Below are 17,151 nucleotides of genomic sequence, written 5' to 3' on the forward strand. Positions count from 1 at the left end.
TCATGGACAAGTGTTGAAGAGATGTAACTGTGTGCGCCAGAAATAAATAGCAAGTTTAACTCTAAGCTCTGCAAACATAAAAGTTTTTTTTGCTCAATAACTTCAAATGACTTTGGTAGTCACCTAACGAAAATATATGAACTCATCAGCAGACAACAGAGCTACTGTTTCCGTCAACAGAAAATTAATTGTATTTAATATACTTTACTATAATAACTGGTTTCCCCTAATACCTGCCACAAAATTGAAAATACGAAATTTGCATTTTTTATACTTCTGTTTCTTCCTTTACTATTTCGAGTCCTTTCTTAGACATTACCCTCCAAAGTGGAACAGATAAAGTGAGAAGAAACGAAGAGAAGAAAAAAAATGAACGAAGTAGAATTTATGGTAGTCAGATTGCACGTAGTAATGTGGATCGGTTAAATACTCACTGGGTATTTTTTTAAAAAAATGGTATTTATCTCTTGCCCGGATAAATACCCGAAAAGTAGGTACAAAGGTACCTTAGAATACCAACTTAATTCAATGCAGTACCCTGTTCGAGTTTTAGGACATTTTTTCCCTTTTAAAATAACAGAAACTGGATTAATTCGTTCCTGGGTCTCACGAGCTCCAATTATTTTAACGGTAAATGCACTGAATTTTATGGTAAAATATTAACAAACACTAACCATACTTTAATAAACTTTTTAGGACCACTGTGAAAAAACACTATACGAGAACATAACAAAAGAAGTAAACGACATAAAATTAGCAGCTAATATCACACGAGATGCTTTCACTCCACCTTCCCACAACGAACTGAATGATAAAGGGCATGGATGCGCACGGAACATGTACGGAAAAACACACAGGAAATAAGAGCTAGGAGTTTGGATTCCTTCTGAATAGGATTGCAACGCAGTGTTCGCATTCCGAAGCAAACTTTGCTCGAAGTTTACGTTCGTTTTCCGGATTGTTTGAATTCTAGTATGTTCGAATTTCGGGGGCCATACTGTATCTTAGGAAATTCTAATTGATGCGTACCACTTACGAACTAATTTAACCTTTATCAACATTTAATATTTCATCTCTATAGTCCATAATGCTCACCTTGAATTGGAAACATTCAGGTCTGAATACTCCATATTTTAGGTCTGGAACTACGATAATAAAAATAAAATATGACCACAGCAAACACTTATTATTACTAATCTGTGTTACAGTTTCGGCAATATATCACTGTCTTCATCAAACACATTATCTACAATAGAAGATAAAGGACGAGTCTCGTTCTTAATTTATGGTAACATTATTACTAGTACCGAGTTTAGTGTTTTTAATTCACAAACGCTAGACGTAGGACTATTATGTCTTTCTGTTTCTGTCATGTACCGCAAATATTTACACTTTGAAGTGTGCTACTATATTATGCAAGCGTTATTCGAGATTTCTAAATTTGAACTTGAGCCACTCTGTGTTTTACGCACTACGAAACTTTGTTATAACATGCATATGTCTTCTATTATAATACTAGGGTATGTCTCTGCATGTTACCGCGGACAATATTTTTCATCTTCTTCATCTTGCGTTCCATTCCTCCTCGTCGATTTTAATTGTGAATGCAAGTGAATAACACAAACACAATTTTGTGGTTCTGCGCTCAATAATTTCGGTTATTCGGTAAATAAATCAATAATAAAAAAATCCATTTCCTTCTTAGGAAGCAACAATAATCATTATAGTACAAATTTTCGGGATTCTGCACCTGACGGTTTGGTAGAGCTAGAAAACGGCAAAACACCGAACCCCTCCCTCCGTTTTTTTTTTTTTTTTTTTTTTTTTAAGCTAGGGTGAAAGAAGAATATTTATAAGAAGTTCAAGGTCGGAGATCTAGGGAACGGCAAAAGAACTATTTGTCCCCCATCCCCCTAGAATACGTAATTCTCAAAAGCTCGTCTTAATTGTAGTGTAGAGTGCAAGAAGAATATTTATACGAAATTACAAAGTTCCACACCTTATAGTTTCAGAGATCTGTGGAATAAATAAATAAAAAAACGGTTAGGATATACAATTTACAGACCTATCAAGTATGAAGAAGAACACATACAAACGCAACAAAACTGCTAACAAATCACCTAATGACATCTTAATCAAGCACATAGAGAATAAACTTGCAGATGGAGACGTACATGGAGCTGTTCGACTTCTTACTTCCGAAGATACTTTAGCCTCAACAGATGCCACCACATTGAAAGTCCTAAAAGAGAAATATTCTGCACATCCTCCTGGATTTACGCCATCATCCACAGCAGATTTTAATATTAATATTAATAGAGTCACATCCAACGAATTCTTAAAAGCGCTTAAATCCTTTCCTTCAGGTTCTGCAGGAGGTATACATAGCATGCGCCCTTCAATTCTTAAAGCTTTAATACTTTACAATACACATGATTCCAAAGATCGCCTAATTAAGATCACATGTGAATTCCTATCTAAGATTATATCAAGGGATGTGCCTAAAGAATTAAGACCAATATTCTTTGGAGCATCGCTAATAGCTCTGACAAAGAAAAGTGGAGGTATTAGACCTATTGCAATAGGGAATATATGGAGAAGATTTTCATCCAAAATAATTTGTGGGAGAATTAAACAACCTCTAGTTCAATTTCTCTCTTCACACCAACTTGGAGCAGGCATTCGATATGGAGGCGAAGCAGCAGCACATGCAGCTCGCATATATTATTCTTACCCTCACCAGAAACCTAAAGCTTTCTTAAAAATTGATTTCAGGAATGCTTTTAATGAGATAGACAGGAACGTAATGTTATCAGTTGTAAAAGAAAATTTTCCTTTCCTATCCCTACGTACACCAAAGCAATTTATATTATGATAAAGACATAATTTTTTTCACAAAGAGGAGTACAGCAAGGAGATCCTTTAGGTCCAGCATTATTCGCAATAACTTTACAGTCCACAGTCAATAACATATACACAGATTTGAATGTTTAGTACTTAGATGATGGAACTATAGCTGATGATCCGGATACCGTATTAAATACATTAAAAGTGATCTATACACAGGGAATTACAGTTGGTTTACACCTTAATTTTTCGAAATGTGAAGTTAGCTCTCTTGGAACAACGAAAGAGCATATGCACATACTCCTCACATCATGCAATGAGGTAGCTACGGGCATTTAATTAATGTCTCCTTCAAACGCTTATCTCCTAGGAACTGCCCTCTCAACAGAATCAAGAAAAACCTTATTAACTGAGAAGATAACCAAACTGGAGATGTATTTCGCACGTCTATAATTAATCTCAGCACATTCTGCCTTTTATTTATTAAGAACATCATTTATTACTCCAAGATTACCATATTTTCTGATAAGTTCACCTTCATGGAAGGAAGAAAATTTATTAGAACGCTTCGATAACACCATAAAATCTGGTTTAGAATCTATCCTAAATTGCTACCTTAAGGATAACAGGCTTCAGGCTTCTCTGCCAGTTGGTTTTGGTGGATTAGGCATCCGACGAGCCATAGATTTGGCTATTGCCGCCTTCTTGGCATTCTATGGTTCCCGATGTCTAATAGAATCACTTCTCCAAGAGGATATAAGCTTCCACATGGATTCTGAAGTTAAAGATTGCTCTTCCATTTGGTCACTGCTAGTTGGATCTGAATTACCCGAATTTAGTACCAGAGCAAAGCAATCCACATGGGAAGAACCTATCTTTAAATCACACTACGGTCTTCAGACAGCCTAGAAGACAAGGCTAGAATAATTGCTGCATCGCCCATAGAAGGAGGAGCTTTTCTTAAAGCTTTACCTTCGTCCCCTCTAGGCCTTCATCTCAGTAATGAGAGTTTTCGAATAGCTGTTGCGTTACGGTTGGGAGCAAATATATGTGAACCTCATAAATGTCAGTCATGTAGGAATCCAGTAGATAAAAAAGGACTGCATGGACTATCTTACATAGAAAAGTACAGGTAGATATCCCCGACACTCAAATGTCAATGACATTATAATGAGAGCACTCATTTCAGCTGGTATACCGGCAATAAGGGAGCCAAATGGATGTAGTAAAACGGATGGTAAAAGACCAGATGGGATGACCTTAATACTTTGGAAGAGGCAAATCATTGATTTGGGATTTTACATGCACAGATCCTTTCGCCCCTTCCAACCTTCCTTTCTCCTCACTCCAAGCGGGCAATGTAGCCAGTCGAAAGGAAACAGAAAAAAGAAAATACAGTAACCTAACAGAGAAGTACCAATTTGTGGCCATTGCCATTGAATCTGTGGATCCTGGGGCAAAGAAGGCCTCAGCTTTATAAAGGAAGTAGGTAAACGCATCACTCAATTATCTGGTGATGATAGAGCAAGCACCTTCCTAACTCAGAGAATAAGTATGGCAGTGCAAAGAGGTAATGTAACCTCTATATTAGGAACCATACCACCAGGTAAAGAGCTAGAGGAGATTTTCCTTCTTTAAAACACCTTTCTTTATGTTATCTTTTTTTTTTTTTTTTATCCTAGAAGAAGAAATTTGATTTGTATATAAAGTTATCTCTACGCTAAAGTTATATGTGATTTGCTTTAGGATTGTTCTGTTTATGTACATGCTATTTATTCTTGTAATTGTTAAAATTTAAAGAACTTGGCCTTATTTACAGTCCCGAGTGCAAAGAGAACAATCACATAAGCCTTCAAGTTCTACGTCTAACAGTTTCGGAGATTTGGCGAACGACAGAATATTCAAGCATAACATTCACCTTAGGATACATGTTTCACAAAATCCTGTTGTATCTACACCCTAAAGTACGAGAGGAGCATTTCCACATATGTCAAGCTTCAATGAGTAATATTTTTGGACGTCTGATGATGAGTGAATCACGAGTGTCAGTCAGAGGGGCGGGTTTACTGTTTATATATATGGGTAAATGGGGGTAACTTTGAAATGTCAAATGGGAACATGGATCGAGTAATACCTCGTTCGAAAGGTCTTGGAAAACTAAGTAACGCTGTACCAAAAGATGTTTCATATTGTGCACCAGTTTCAAAATGGCCGCCATGATATAGTTCGGAAACTCTAGTACCCGTAGTATGAAAACCATGGAAGGTAAATGAATGGAACAAAATTGAAATACGTAAATATCATAGGGCATATCGAATGATGTAATCCCTGTGATCCCAGTGGCCTCCCTGAAGGGGTCTTGTGTGCTAACTTCAAAATTTCAATCTCCGACCGGACAACGGTTCGGGCGTACGCTTGACCTACCCAATGCTGTTTGGAAGGCAAACTTCATGGATAGAGAATTGGTGCACTGAGTTAATGCGGATGGCCACAGTTACATTTTGATTAACTATTAGCACTCATGTCCCTGTGAGCTTGAGGGACGAAACGGTGTGTACGTATATCCCCGAAATGCTTTCTGAATAACCAGCACGCATTGCATAAAAGTTTCTGTGGCGACGGAGATTAGCAAATTCACACGTTTGTAAGTTCCAGCAACTGCATTATTCGACAACTTCTTTCGTATAACGTTCCTTCTGTTTTCGCATCGAATCATACTCAGCCACACAGATATGCGTTACCATTCAAATAAAATTTCACCTTTTTAGTCACTACAGCGTCATCCTTACAAACAAATGTTTCAACCACACCATACCTATTTGTAAGGTAGCCTTAATTTGCGAATTAAAGTAGAGTTCTCATTTGAACTTTCACTGTTATTTTCCACCCCACTCACATACAGAGCGCAAGGAGAGATTATTTTGCAGGACTTGGATTTCTCTCTATACATTATGGCAATTTTACTCTAATATTTTTATCTCTGTTGTACACCCTCCATTCCAAAAGAAACCGAACTTTTAAAACAAATAGTACCACTAGTGCCATCTGTTGTAATATTTTACCGGTAGATGGCGTAGTCCCTCATTGACAACTGGTATAAATGTCATGACATTTGGATGCACGGCAACAAAGTTATTGCGTTTCAACTGTCAGTGTGTTGTGTACATCGGTCGGAAAATGAGTTTCAAACAACGAGCTGCAATTGAGTTTTGTGTTAAACTGGGTAAAACTTTTAGTGAAACGCACCAAATGCTACAAAATGCATATGGTGATGAGTGTCTATCCCGTACGCAAGTTTACGAGTGGTTCAGGCGATTCAAATCGGGTAGAGAGACGCTGGATGATGACGAAAGATCAGGCCGTCCCAGAACCGGATTATCGGAAGAAAACATCGAAAAAGTGCGTGAATTCATCAAACATAACAAAAAATCGTCGGTGAAAGTTATTGAAATGGAATTAGGCATTCCTCAAACAACCGCATACCGCATTTTGACCGAAGTTTTGGGCCTTAAGAAGGTTAATTCGCGGTTTGTACCACACAAACTCACCGAAGACCAAAAAGTTGATCGAATTGCGCATTGCAAAGACATCGTTAAAAGTGCTCGGCAGGATCGAAACTTCTTGAAATCGATTGTAACTGGTGACGAGACGTGGTGTTTCGAATATGAGCCCGAAACAAAGCGGCAAAGTGCTGAATGGAGAGCGCCGGATGAAGGAACACCAAAAAAAAAGTCGCTTGGTGAAGTCAAAAGTTAAGGTGATGCTGATTTGTTTTTACGATTCAAAAGGAATTATCCACAAAGAATTTGTTCAGCCCGGCCAGACAGTCACTGGAGAGTTTTACTTGGGCGTCATAAAGCGTTTGCTGGCAAGAATTCGTTGTATTCGGCCCGAATATCGCGAAATCGGCAGTTGGACTCTTTTGGACGATAATGCACCATCACATCGTTCGCGACTTGTAACTGAATTTTTGGTCAAAAATCACATTATTCGGTTGCATCATCCACCCTAATCACCAGATCTCGCTCCGTGCGATTTCTATCTGTTCCCGAAACTGCATTTGGCGATGAAAGGAAAGTGGCACGCATCGATTGATGCCATTGAGAAGGCGACGACCGCCGTCCTAAAGACCATTCCAATAAAGGACATGGAGAAGTCGTTTGACAACTTGTTGGAGCGTGCAAATATGTGTATCGATGCAGAAGGGAAATACATTGATTAATAAAAATGATTTGTTCCAAAATGTACATTGCTTTTTTGTTTTTTTAAAACGTTCGGTTTCTTTTGGAATGGAGGGTGTATTATTCTTGAGCCTTGGAACGCCTCCGTGGTTTTCCTATTTAATTTTCGTTATTTTCATTTATGTCTAACCGTATTCATACTATGGGCACTAGACGTTTTCTTAGACAGTCACCGTGTCTTGGCGATCATTTTGAAAACGGTGTCTCATGTCGAAAATTTCCTTACAGAAGCTGTTTGATATTAATTTGTCTATGTAACGTGATGTTACTCGCTTCAAGTTGCTATTTGAAATTTTCAAGTTGGCCCCGGATACCTTTCAGTTGGCCCTTGGAGTCACCCCGACAAGACCTCTCGATATACCTTACGTCAGTTAGCTACTCCAGTTTCTCTTCTGTTGATTTATCTCCAATCGCTTTCATACTACGGGTACTAAACCTTTTCTCTGACACGGATACTATGTTTCGGCGGCCTTTTGAGAACACTCCATTTCACCTCAATCGTTTTCTCCTGCAATATGTTTGATTTTGCAAGATTTATCGAACGAGGTATACCACTTGACTCATGTTACTATTTGAAATTTTGAAGTTAACCCTCAAGACCCCTTCAGGGAGGCCACTGGGACCACACCATTCGATATGCCCTATGATATTTACGTATTTTAATTTTGTTCCATTCATTTACCTTCCATGGTTTTCATACTACGGGTACTGGAGTTTCCAAACCATATCATGGCGGCCATTTTGAAACTGGTGCACAATATGAAACATCTTTTGGTACAGCGTTACTTAGTTTTCCAAGACCTTTCGAACGAGGTATTACTCGACCCATGTTCCCATTTGACATTTCAAAGTTACCCCCCCCCCCCCCCGTTACCCCCATTTACGGGGGGCGAGGGGGGGTACTTTTGGCGGAATTGGTTTTCCGCCTTAGCAATATATAACGTGTACTTCAAAAATTTCTTCTATGTTTTATCATTTTTTCAGATATTTCCGTGGATTGATTAAAATGGCCCACCCTGTATATATATATATATATATATATATATATATATATATATATATATATAGAGAGAGAGAGAGAGAGAGAGAGAGAGAGAGAGAGTTCAGCATCGTTATTGAAAACAGGTACATACTCTATTATTACGAATATAAATAAATAAACAATATGATTTATTAAGATCAAATACAAACACTTACCACTAGTAAATTCATTATAGTGTGGCCTATTTCACAATACACTGGTTTTCTGTTACGAACACTGACAAGGGGGCACGGGTAATATCGAAACTCAGCACCCAGTCTTAACATCAGTCGAATAGGAAAAACTTTAGCCCATGGTGTCTCCCACTTCTGAAGAAGAATGGCGATTAGGTAGGGAGCTGGCGGGAGGACTAATTTATGTAGGCACTGGAATGTGGGGCGAATATAAAGAAATCCACCATGGTCCCTGGTACCTAGGAATGGCCCTTGGAAGATGGTATGACCCATTTCAGTCACAGTGTTTCCTGTACAAAATACAAAGAATTAATAAACATATTGCTTCCATATTATATTACTATTTACATAAATATATATCTAAAATTGTGTCTGAAAAATGGCGATACACATGTTTTGTTTACCTGATTGGCTACCTTTTCTAGACACATCTGTCACATTCGCAGAATCGCGTTTCGTATCCAGCCTAGGGTACAAGGAGATTAGTTATACGAAATTTCAAGGTTGTACCACATTAACAGTTTGAAAGACCTGGTGAAAGAAAAAATCCAAGCATCCCCCGTCCCTTCGCTGAGGGTCGTATTTCACAAAATTCAGGTCTACTTAAAGCCTAGGGTGAAAGGACAATACTTATACAAAATTTTAAAGTTCTTTGCTTACTAGCTTTGGAGATCTGATAGTAAGTGAATCAGTGCATTTACTTTTACATCAACAGATTGAAGAAAATTTTACAACTCGTTTGAAACGCTTTTGTACAATTCATTTATATATTTTTTGGTAAACCTTGATTACACAATTAAATGAAAAGCTATTCATCCAGTGAAATTTTCAACATTTCGTATCATTCAATAACTATGCATTTACTCTACCAATTGTTACGCTTCTAAAATAACTCATATTATCCTGGCTAGTACTGTTAAGTAAATTAGACGTTATATAATTCTGACTAGTATTGTTAAGATGAACTAATTTGACACTGACGCAATTTCTTTCCGAGACCGGAAACTTCAAATCAAAACATAGAACAGAACCATGATGCTGTTGTTCTCACTTAGTTGATTTACACTCCACTGTCCTCGCTAAACAACATTTCACTGTATTACATGGTGAAGGTATCATCTAAGTTGAACCATAAAATCAACGATGTTTATAACGTAAATAAAAGCATGAATATCACTCGCGATGTTTGTGTTGGCAAATTTCAAAATAAACTGCAAATTCTGAATAGGTGTCCTTATACTAAATAAATTCGTTTTGATTATCACTGAAAAACTACACTTAAAACCGCCAATCAATTTCGAAATAATTGAACTGAAAACTGTAAAAACATTGTGCCAGCTGTATAGCCACGTTCAAATGGATTGCCCCAGAGAATTTTGTTTGTAAGTCAAAGATGAGAATCTAGTGATCCAAGTTTTAAGAGAGAAGTTATATAAAATTAGCTCTCCCATGCGATAAATTACTGAAAAACATGTTATATTTCTTTCTACAGAGAATCCGTTTATGAAATTGATTGTACCAGTTCTCTTATACAACTAAAGAAAGTTATGTTCAAACAATAAAAATCTTCACATACTTACGAAATTAAATTAAACTGTTTACTAAATTACAAGAAAATTACGCTTATGTATATTAAAAATAAGTACTGGTTTTCTATCCAGAAAGATTATTTCTTCTTTCATATAATTTCCATCCTCTTTGGAGCCTTCCTAAGCAACTTTTCCCTTGCTGCTGTAACTCATCCTAACCTCTAAACATAAAAGCTCGAGAATACTCGGATGTTTAATGTTATCGAAAATACACAATCCCGAATATACTCACGTTAAATTCTGTTTACTCGTACATTTTAAAAGAACGATTACACTTGTTTTCCTATGTTCCTGTGTGTTTCCGTCAGATAGTGCTGTTGAAGTTGTTCTGTGTCTTTCCGGTAAATGTCATTGTAATCTCCATTCAACATTCCAGTTTGTTTCCATCCGTAGGACTAATCACGAAGCCCAAAAAAATATAAACAATTGTCTAACTAACTCTATGGTCTATGGAACCTGGAGGTTCAATGCTGAGTTCACAAAAGCTCTCCATTGACTTCTATCCTTAGTCAACTAGATACAGTTTCTACCTTGCATTTCTGAGAGATTCATCTCAATACTGTCCTCCCATCCCCGCCTAGGTCTTCCTAATAGTCGTTTTCCGATTGAACTTCCAGTTAAAACTTTAAAAGCATTTCTATTTTCTTCCATTTTGACTGTATGACTTGCCCAACTGAGCCTCCTAGATTTGATGACCCTTACAATGTTTGGTAAACTGTATAAATTATGTAGTCCCTCGTTATGAAGTTTCCGCCATGGTTGGTTCCAAATTTTCGTCTCAGGATCTTGGTTTTAAATACTTTCAGCCTACGCCCTTCCCTTAGAGTAAGCGTTCATGTTTCGCAACCATATAGAACAACAGGCACGATTATCGATTATCGTTTTATATATTTTAAGCTTTAAATTTCTCGACAGAATTCGCAACAACAAAGATTTTGAGCTGAATAATAACACAAATTCCCTACTTTAAAGCGACATTTAATCTCTTCGTGAATATGGTTTTGTCTGTTAATATTGATCCTAGACATTTGAAAGTATCCACTTTATCGAAAGTATTATTTGATATTTTAACGCATCCATAATTCGTAGTATTAGGATCCTGACGAACTTTCAAGTATTTAGTTTTCTCTGCATTTACTTCTAAACCCTTGTCCCCGCTCAATATTGATTCTATTGCGAACATGAGTATACTCGGGATTTTATTTTAAGGATTCTTCAGATGCATTTATCTCATTGTTGAGTCATCAACAATCAATATTATCATCACCATTTATAATATTCTTGAATGATTATTTCAACTAAGAAATAAAAGAAATACATTAAAATCGAAACACCTTTTTGTTCAAAATCTGTGTATTAAGTGGTTAATTATCGATCTACGAAAAATCAGAACCAGAATCTATCGGAGGACCACAAATTCTTTTGTGAGGTTTGTAGATGTGAGAGGATCTATAAGTTACACGAAAGAAGAAGTGGTTTCCAGCAGATTTTAGTTAAGATGTTTCTTAATCAATAATTAAAACGATAAGAAGAGAGAAGTTGCTTAGGAAGGTTGCAAAGAAGGTGCAAATTATATAAAAGATTTTTTTTCTTTGTTTACAACGACTCACCAAAGGTGGTCGCCAACCCTGGTTCGGCTAATAACATAAGTAAATCTTTAGTGGCCGTAATTGTTCACACCTTAAAATATCTTCCGTAATTATATCCACTAGTATTCTCACCTTTTATACTGAAATTACAAGTCGATGATGAGTAGTAAATAATTTATTCGTTGATTCTCTTTTAACGTATATTCACACAAGCTGTTTTGCAATCAAACATGTTAATTATGTATCTATAAACAACTACTTAGCAACCAATTATACAATAATGTATATTTCTTACATATATTAAAAACATTCTTCTTTTGTTATTTTTAAATTAACATTATATCAGGTATAGTGCTTATGTAGAAGCACTTTCTGCCCAAAAATACAGGTAATTATCAATCGATACAAAGTATCTCGTTGTATAAAATGTCGCCCGACGACGGGAGTGAATATAAAAGTTACAAGCGAGCTTGGCTTTTATATTTAAGAACCACTGGTCCGTTTATAATAATGATATTTTATTAATTACGTCCTTTTACATTTTGATCGACCCTCGTATATAACTTTATTAAGCTTCCTTTATAGAAATACATTTATAATAAATCTTTTATTTCATTAATATTTATCTTTTATTATAGAAACGTCGTCGCTTATTAATCTAATCACTGAAGGGTGCGAAGTCAAAAATTGTAAAAGTCAATTACATTTTAAAACATAAATCACAATGATCAATAGTTTCAATCATTATTAAAAACGATCATATTAAGAAAAAGATGTTTGATCTTTTCAGGGCGCATTATATAGTAATTATGTTAGATGATATTTTAAAATATACATTATATCAATAAGGCGTCATGATACACAAGGATCTTATTCGAATAACATATAAGGTAGCTCATAAAGACAGCCGTCGAATAATTAGCTTAATAGAATGAATCTTATATTTAACATAATCTTTGACAACAAAGTTTCAACACAGATCAATATAATGGAAATAACCTTTGTGATTAATCAATTATGGATCGAATTATAATTCTTCACATTAACAAGAAAGAATTAAAATCATTTGAAAATTATCATTTGTTGAAACAAACGTGATAAAGTATCTAAAAGTCATAAGGGTTGTTTTCATTATTGACATTAACACATAAATTTGAAGATAAATGTTCATAAGAATCAATAGCTGATGTGAGTTTGACATTATCGCATAAATTTGAAGATAAATGTTCATGATAATCTATAGCTGATATGGGTTTAACCCTTACTTCATCAATTGCAGTCAGTTTAAATTCGTACCTGTATATGATTCTAATAAAGTACATTGTACTGCACAATCGTGATTAGGTCCCGCATTATCATTTTGTACATGAATTGCGTCATTATTTTGATTTTGAGATGAAGTGCCATCTCTTGAACTACGGTTATGTCTATACATAGGATTTATAGCATTTCTAGAATTTCGCCATGCATTTCGACTGTTTTTGAGCCTCCTTCGATTAAGTGATCTGACATAATTATTGTCACGATTGGTTAGGTTAGGTGGATTCCCATCATATCTCTGTCTATTTTGTCCGTTCTGATTGTTGAAATTTGCTCGACTTAGGTTATATTCCGTATCGTTTACATTACAGATATTTAGATTCCGAACAGGTACAAGGTGATCTGAATTGTTTTTAATTCTGCCTAATCCTGCTTGATGATTCTGAGCGTGGTATTGAGTTTCATAACATTGGACAAGCGTTAATAGGTGATTAAGACTCATACACTGGGTAGAAAACAGGATCTGTTGTAGTTTAAACGGTAGCAAATTTCGAATTGATGCAATTACTCTGGATTCCGATTGCAACGGATTTACGACTTTTAATTCGTTATATGTATATACGACAAAATCGACAACAGATTTGTGCAAACGAGGATTAAAAGGTTGGTTTCTAATCGTGGCATCTCTGTTTGCAAGCAAAAAGTCGTTTTCGTAATTTGCAATCAGCGCTGCTTTGAATTCCTCATCTGTATTGATGTGATCTCGTACTGCTTTAAACCATAAAGAACATGGTGGGAGTAATAAATGTGGGATTAGTTTCATATATTGCGATTTATCTATACACATTATATTGCACTCATCTTGAAATTTTTCTAAGAAAGAGGTAGCATTTTCATTACATTTACCACTAAACTTACTCATAGCGCGTATTTCACTCATCTTTACTCTTAACTTTACCTTCCTTTCACCATTTCGTGTTCGTGTTGAGTGACAATTTTTACCTACTGCATTATCTGTGGTTCCACCATCTCTTTTCCGCCCAACTGTATTTCTTGGATGTATCCTTTCCAAAATAATGTCCTCATCGGATGGATTACTTGAAGATAATATGAGGTCCACGTTGATCTGTTACGGGTGAATGCGAGGTCATCTCTTGAGAACAAGGGAATTCTGAACGATCATTAGTCATGTTGTTGTGATATGCGTTGTCCTTAATCTGCAACGTCCTAATTTCCTCTTGTAATGTAGATATCCACTGAGTATTCGTACGTATTTGGTTAGAATTATCCGTAACCTGAATCTTTTGTTGCCGTACAGAAGATTCTATTACTTCCAAATCCTTTTTTACACAATTGACTTCTTGGATTACATGGTTGTAATTATCCTGGCAATCTTCTGATACTCTTTTTAACTTTTCATCAAATTGTAATGTAAGGTCTTTCACCGCCTGGATCACAGATTGTTTCGTATCTTCTGAATTTTGGTCTATTTGCTCCAACCGTCTACTTAATTCCTCGTACTGTTTACTGGATTCCTCGGATTTCTGCTGAACCGTATGCTTTAATTCTTCCGACATCTGGGCTAACTTTTGTTCTTGTCGCTGTAAAGCCATTAAGATTTTGTCCTCAAATGTCAACACTTCAGGTACAACAGGAGTTGTATTTTGTTCGTCGTTACCACTGTCACCAGTTTCTTTCTCCATTGCCTCACCGAGCATAATTTTTCTTGTGATTATTTTACCACTTCTAAGTATAGTTAAGTTCGTAGACATGAACCTTATTACTGAAGTAAATTCACCCCTTACTTTGTACTTCAGGATATGAATTTACAAAGCTCCCGGGTGAGGTAAACCAAAATTTTACAACGACTCACCAAAGGTGGTCGCCAACCCTGGTTCGGCTAATAACATAAGTAAATCTTTAGTGGCCGTAATTGTTCACACCTTAAAATATCTTCCGTAATTATATCCACTAGTATTCTCACCTTTTATACTGAAATTACAAGTCGATGATGAGTAGTAAATAATTTATTCGTTGATTCTCTTTTAACGTATATTCACACAAGCTGCTTTGCAATCAAACATGTTAATTATGTATCTATAAACAACTACTTAGCAACCAATTATACAATAATGTATATTTCTTACATATATTAAAAACATTCTTCTTTTGTTATTTTTAAATTAACATTATATCAGGTATAGTGCTTATGTAGAAGCACTTTCTGCCCAAAAATACAGGTAATTATCAATCGATACAAAGTATCTCGTTGTATGTTAAAGATCAGGGCTTATTTTTAATCTATAAATATGTATCCTATAGCGTCTATCAGCAAGTACGCCGTACCTACCTTTTCCAGCTTCTTCGTACACCGTCATAAGATGACAGAAAACGTCTCTCGGAATTGACTTTTCATCAGGAACACATTCTAGTATCACAACTATTTCATCTTGCCCTACACAGCACATGCCCTTCGTAGTAAAGCACCAACACACTCGATTTACACAGCAGTCCACTAAAGAAAGAAAAAAAAAGTCCTGAAATGCGCATGACTACGATTACTACTGCCTTTTAACTACATCAGGAATACAAAATCAGAAGAAAGTGACCTCAACCTTCCTATAATAGGTGATGGGCAGCCTCTTTCAATACTTCTTTTGTCAGTAACTATAGTAACTAGACATATTTGTGCATCGATACAGTTTTTCTGACCTTCATACTAAGGTCATGTTCTATATAAAGTACAAAATGTCATCTATGAAATTTGATTATACGTATGGAAGGAAATAGTTGGAGTTGAAAAGGTATCTTAAAATATAAACTTAAGAAATACTCACTCAATTTTTCTCTAATGTACTACGAATTTATTGAACAAGCATTAATCGTATAGGTCTCGCTGCTTGTCATGCAGCATTGTCCAGAGTTAGTGTGGATATATGAATTAGAATTAATTATGCATGTTACAACCATTTATAGTAACGTAAAAACCTAAAAACAAAAACTCTTACGCCACAAGAGTAATGAAAATATACATATTAGACTAAAGAAAAGTATCCGCACTATCACTTACACTAAACGCAAAAAGGGTTTAACACTTCGTACTGTGGGAAAAAGAAAAGTAAAAATTTCAAGATGCTATGTTCAGTAGTTAAATAACCGCATCAGAAGAAAAGTTACCTCCTCCAGATCATTGGTCTATTTTATTGTTATAGATGGTATTTCATTGATAACACGTGACTAAAAGACCCATCACCGCTGACATGATCTTCATTTTTTTGGGGGGCAAGATCTTAGTTTTTTTTTTTTTTTTTTTTTTTTAAAACTAACTTACTTACTTGAACATTTATAAAGAATATATATGCGTCCAACGAGTCCATTAAATTTGGAAATGACAAACATGAAAGTGTTCTATATATTCCTACGTACTGAAGTAAAAAATGAAATCTTTAAGTGAAACGGTGATGATGCGTAATGAATGAAATGGTGGAATAAAGAACGTGGGAGGAAACGGAAGAATCCCAAGAAACCCACGCACACGGGGTTTGTCTACCACAAAGTTAACTTGGCGCGAGCTAGGTACTGAAGTAATTTCAATGTTCTATAAAAACAACTCATTTATGGTGCGCCAAAATAAATACACTCTCTAAATTAAAAATGATCGTTCTTTGTAGGTGACCTTCAAGGCTTTTAGTGTTGGTGAATGCTTTTCCTTAAATTTGTAAAGCCGCACAGAAAAATTCTGTTGAAGATTGAAATTATCGAGCAAAGATAAAAACTTCAGTAGTGAGTAATAGTATGTAGGTTAAGCATTAATAATATACATTATCCAGTTTTTCCAAATACAACACAAAACTTCCTCTATTTTTTAGTCAGCTTCCTGGATTTGAGTTGAACACACAAATATATGGGGGAAATTTTCAATACCAAAAGAATCACTCAAATCGATTCAATAATCTCGAAGATTTCGAATAAACTAACCACCTAAGAAGCTTTCCTCTACACAATTAACATAAAATAGCAAAAACTTTGACTTCTCCCCTTCACTAATTTCGCCACACATATAACATATCCATATACATGAAAAATAAATAAAATGAGTTCATAACTTTCTGTTCTGTATTTTCCGTTTCCACTAACATAAAAACCAAATTTGTACCAGTGCTTTTTTCTGGTGGTACGTATTACAGTCACCCTTTTTCTGAATTTAAAATAGGTCATTTCTATAGTCATTTTGTTAGTTCTGTATTTATGAAATGAATTTTTATGTTAAATCGTAAACAACAACATACTGTTTACACTTGACAGGTAATATGATCAATAAATGACAGCACCTACTAATTTCTTCACTTGTTTAGAAGAGGACACTTGTCTTTGCAGCCGATCAGAAAGTGTAAATTAATATATTATCGT

General features: G+C 35.6%; 1 protein-coding gene across 7 annotated transcripts in view; it reads right to left on the reverse strand.

Moving 5' to 3' along the window:
• LOC145686201 (uncharacterized) overlaps positions 1–17,151 on the reverse strand; it is a 206,582-nt gene that overhangs the window by 14,954 nt on the left and 174,477 nt on the right. For all 7 annotated transcript variants that reach the window (XM_081759242.1, XM_081759243.1, XM_081759240.1 and 4 more), the window contains 2 exons: positions 15,092–15,256; positions 8,286–8,593 (listed from right to left, as the gene is read on the reverse strand). In XM_081759242.1, the coding sequence (XP_081615368.1) occupies positions 8,286–8,593; positions 15,092–15,256 (473 nt within the window). The remainder of the gene's footprint in view (positions 1–8,285; positions 8,594–15,091; positions 15,257–17,151) is intronic.

The sequence above is a fragment of the Thermobia domestica genome, chromosome 5 (assembly GCF_964235325.1).
Source record: "Thermobia domestica chromosome 5, izTheDome1.hap1.1, whole genome shotgun sequence".
Lineage (NCBI taxonomy): Eukaryota > Metazoa > Arthropoda > Insecta > Zygentoma > Lepismatidae > Thermobia > Thermobia domestica.